This window comes from Otolemur garnettii, unplaced genomic scaffold (assembly GCF_000181295.1).
Source record: "Otolemur garnettii isolate 467f Iridium unplaced genomic scaffold, OtoGar3 scaffold00006, whole genome shotgun sequence".
NCBI lineage: Eukaryota > Metazoa > Chordata > Mammalia > Primates > Galagidae > Otolemur > Otolemur garnettii.
The window spans coordinates 26,175,223-26,179,882 of NW_003852401.1; the positions used below are offsets into that span (position 1 = coordinate 26,175,223).

General features: G+C 42.7%; 1 protein-coding gene across 1 annotated transcript in view; it reads right to left on the minus strand.

The window, feature by feature from the left end:
* DOCK8 (dedicator of cytokinesis 8) overlaps positions 1-4,660 on the minus strand; it is a 217,001-nt gene that overhangs the window by 52,063 nt on the left and 160,278 nt on the right. The window contains exon 28 of the mRNA XM_012814018.2: positions 3,472-3,611. Within this exon, the coding sequence (XP_012669472.2) occupies positions 3,472-3,611 (140 nt within the window). The remainder of the gene's footprint in view (positions 1-3,471; positions 3,612-4,660) is intronic.

The following is a 4,660-nucleotide window of genomic DNA, read 5'->3' on the forward strand; positions in this document are numbered from 1 at the left end:
CACAGGCGCCCACCACAACGCCCGGCTATTTTTTGGTTGCAGCCATCATTGTTGTTTGGTGGGTCCGGGCTGGATTCGAACCCACCAGGTGAGGTGTATGTGGCTGGCACCTTAGCCACTTGAGCCACAGGTGCCGAGCCTTGCTGATATTTTCAAATAACTGTTTTTGGTCTTGCTGATTTGTGTCCTATTTCTCTTACTTTCTATGTCATGTCTTCTGTCTGTAATCCATCTCGTTTCCTATCGTCTGCTTGCTTTGCATTTTGCATTTACTCTTCCTTTCCGCAGTCAGTATTCTTTTGACATTTACTCAAATGCCTATTTAGAATAGACAGATTGTCATGTATTTCCACAAAGGAATACTACATAAAATTGAAAGAAAAATATGAGCTGAAAGAAACAAATATTAACTACAAGCAACCACCCTGAAGGATCTCAGCAAAATAATATGAAATTCTGTACTAGGCAGTACCAATCTCTGGTGGTAAAAGAATAGTGGTTAAATGTGGGGGAATATGACTGAGGGGAATAATAGGAATATCTTGGGGTATAGAAATATCCTTTATCTTTATCTGGCTGGTAATTACCTATAGGTAAAAACTAATTGCTCTTTACACTTAATATTTAGGTCCTTTATTGCTTATAAATTATAGTTCAATAAAAAGGAAATAAAATAGGGCAGTGCCTGTGGCTTAAGGAGTAGGGTGCCAGCCCCATATACCAGGGCTTCAAACCCAGCCCCAACCAAAATTGTTTAAAAAAAAAAAAAGTAAATAAAATAAAATGTAGCGTTCAGTAGAGTATCTGAAACCTAGCTGTAGATGCTATCATTTTTTAAATATACCTTTTTCTTTCAAAATAAAATAAGGATACATCAGAATCTAGTTATATAGAAAATATTAACCAAAATTTCAAATGAGTCAGATTTGTACACTGTGGCTAAAATAAAATAATTGGAAATCGAATTTCAAAAGTTTTTCTCATTCTGACTGCAAGCTTAGTGTCCTGGCAGTGGGTTGTATTTTGAATAGGGTAGTGCAATTTTCTAGCTTAGCACAACGATACCAGACAATTCCCAAATGCTTGGATATACCCAGGTGTGGGGGTGTCAGGAAGACCCACTGGAAACTGAAGCTGTGGCTCTGTACAGGGGTCCAGGTACAGAGATATGTCCTACTGGCCCTCTTCTCACAGATGGGCAGGTGTTCGTAAGTCTATTTATGGTCTTGGTAGCAAAGGGAAGTGCTGATCAATAAAAAGTATTGTTAGAGGGAGAAATTTTTCTGAGGGTTTAGCCTGCATGGTGACCTTGTGACAGTAATTCTGATGGCTTTCCAGGAGAGTAACTTACAACACAGTAATGAGGGATTATTGTGTTACCAAAGGAGTCACACTGTTAATTAGCTACTCTCTGGGGGGTAGAAAAGGTATTAAGTGTATGTGTGTGTGTGTTTAAAGAATGTATCTACCTGATTAAACATAATTACGTGATGATCCCTGAATGTATGCCACCCTGTTGCTAGTAGTGTAACAGCAACAAAAATAGATGTCAGAGCTGTTTCTAGCTGGAATGAAAATAGAAACTATGCTAATGTAAATACCAAAGATTATTTTCAGAAATCACTTAAAGCAATCCCATTAAAGAACAATTAAGAAAATGTGCGTGCATGTTTTTATGTGAAGGCAATTTTCTTTATGTTCAGACTTTCTTCTCCGCAGCTTCTCAGCATATGTGTCAATGCACATCTTTTGTTGTTGTTGTTGCTATGGAAATTTGTGTTAGTTATAGGGTAGACAATTCCATCGGGAAAATTGGGAGGGATTTAGTTAGGGTTGAGAGAAGATGGAATTGAAGCCATGGAAAATGAAGCTTTCTAAGCATATACTCAGAACCTGGCTATCTGGAATGAGGCAGAATTTAGAGATAAGGACACGAGATTTTCCACTCTGACCTACAGGGAGACAGAGGCTCAGGCAATGCGCAAAGAGCCTGGCACACACTTGTTATTTTGGTTACACAAACTTGGGCTCCTGTCATTGTTTCATGCAGGGACATCTTGTTTCCTAAATTATAAGCACGTTGAGAGAACTTGAGAACTTCCAATTAGACAAAAATCTATCATAAACATCCATGCTACCATTGATTACTATACTTTATTCCAGAAACTTATTTTGCAATGGGAGTCACAGGAATAGGTTCCACAGATGGGGAGAGGGCTTGATATGGGAGGATGAGTCCTGGGAAGGGATTCAGAAGACCATGGCTCTGGATTTGGTTCTGCTATGTAATTTTGGGCAAGTTCTTTCAATTCTATGTGCCTAATCTGAACACCAGAAGAATCGATCTCAATTATTTTCCAGTTGTAAGGAGGTTTGGATCTGAGTTCCTGAATGGTAAACTACAGGGAGGCAGGAGATTTGTCTGTTTTGTGCATTTATATATCTCTGATACGCTGTAACATTCAACTGTGTTTCCCGTGGTAAACATTCAGTAACTGTTGAATGGAATCTATAATACTTTAGAAGCCATTGCCTCTTTCAATTCAATGAGACAGGTGGCAATTTTCTGATCCTATGGCTCACGGAGCATAGGGAGAGAAGGAAGGAAGGAAGAAGGGGGTGGTCTATCTCCATCTCTGTCCATTGACTTCTAGACTAGATACTGCTACATGCTCCTGAGTGATCAGAGAGGTAAGAGGTAAATAGATTCATAAATGCTGGACTTGTGGTATCCTTCCGGCCTATCTGCAAGAAACCTGATCTGGACCCCGGGCATCTGTTCTCAATCATTATTTCCTTTGTTCCTCTGTCAGCAGTGAACCAAGGGGCATCTTGCAGTTGCCTCTGAGTGCTGTCACCTTTGTGAAAAATAGCTTTGTTCCTGGGGAGTTCACCAAAGCATCTCTGGGAAACTTGCTATAGTAGAGCTGGCAATTCCACTCTCTGAACAAGTGAGTAAAAAATGTCATTTGGGGGTTCTTTCCCCTCCCCCCATCTTTTTGCATTCCCACAGGCACCATTTTCTCAAGGCAAGGATGCTTCTGCTTCTCAGAAATGATGCACAGTGGAGTATTCTTGTCAAGCTTTGGAATTTGGGTGGCAGGGTTTTCTTTTTTTTTTTTTTGAAGGAGCATTTTCTTTTTTTGGCTTCACGTCCCATTTTAAAAGTCAGAAACATACCCTTCTTGGCTTGGCGCCTGTGGCTCAAGCGGCTAAGGCGCCAGCCACGTACACCTAAGGTGGCGGGTTCGAATCCAGCACGGGCCCGCCAAACAACAATGACGGCTGCAACCAAAAAATGGCCAGGCGTTGTGGCGGGCGCCTGTAGTCCCAGCTACTTGGGAGGCACAGGCAGGAGACATGCTTGAGCCCAGGAATTGGAGGTTGCTGTGAGCGTGATGCCATGGCACTCTACCCAGGGGGATAGCTTGAGGCTCTGTCTCAAAAAAAAAAAAAAAGAAAGAAACATACCCTTCTCCTTCCGAATCCAAGGCAGCAGCCAGCTCTGTAAAGAGAAGCCCCGTGAGGAAGTGCTGCTGGCGGTACTCCGGGGTCAGGTCAAACATGCCGGCGATCTTCGGGTCCTGGAAACTGGAGCAGGAACTTGAGTTCTACACAAATGCAAAGAGCAGTTATATGAACAACAAGAAGTGAGATTAAAAGAGCCTTGGCTAGACCTATTGAGCCCTTGCTCTAGCCAGGCTTTGTGAGATAGGCCCTGCTCGTATCCCCTGCGACAGATAAGGAAACCGAGGCCCAAGTGGTTATATCACTTTCCCACCCCCACAGGTGGGACTGTCAAGTGAAAACCTGAAAGTAAAGCATTCGCTCTGCTGAGAAATGAATATCACTCATGCACCTGAAGCTGAAGATTACTCAGCTACACTTCTGAATATGTCTTACGGATATATGAATTTTGCCGGCTAGAAGTGGTGTTGGGCGGGGAAGTGTCAGATTTACCAGTCCTAGGTATAAAAATTCTTGTCCTGTGTTTTTACCCTGGGAGCACACACCTTATATTTCAGAGCATCTAACGTGTCTCTGGAGATCTTCACTGCTTGCTAAGTCAGGCCTCTGGCTTTGGTAACTCCCTGGGGCAGTTGGAAGGGGCATGTGGGCAGAGCACTTAAGGCAAGGTTAGCCCAGGTAGTCTTAGGACAGAACCTGCTAGGCAGGATGCTGTAGAAAGTTTACAGGTTTGGAATTGCGGCTTGTAAGTCAGATCTTTCCCAGTGCACACTGAGATGGTCACGTAGCTAACATCTGGATGGTGTTATCTGGCATAAGTGGATAAGATTTTTTTTTTCAAGGCAAGCCTTCACCTCTGTGCTAGTATTAAGGTATATGCCATAAAAATAACACCTGATGAGGGAGGGGGATTAGAGGGATCACTTCTGAGGTTTATCTTACAAGGGTACAAGTGAATCTTTCTAAGAGCAGAATGTGAATGTTTTAAAATAATAACTAAGAAAATGACACGAAGGCTATGTTAACCAGTTTGATGAAAGTGTTTCGGATTGTGTGTGAAAACCCCACACTGGGCTCGACGCCTATAGCTCAACCAGCTAAGGCGCCAGCCATGTACACCTAAGGTGGCGGGTTCGAATCCCCAGCCCGGACCCGCCAAACAACAATGACGGCTGCAACCAAAAAATAGTCG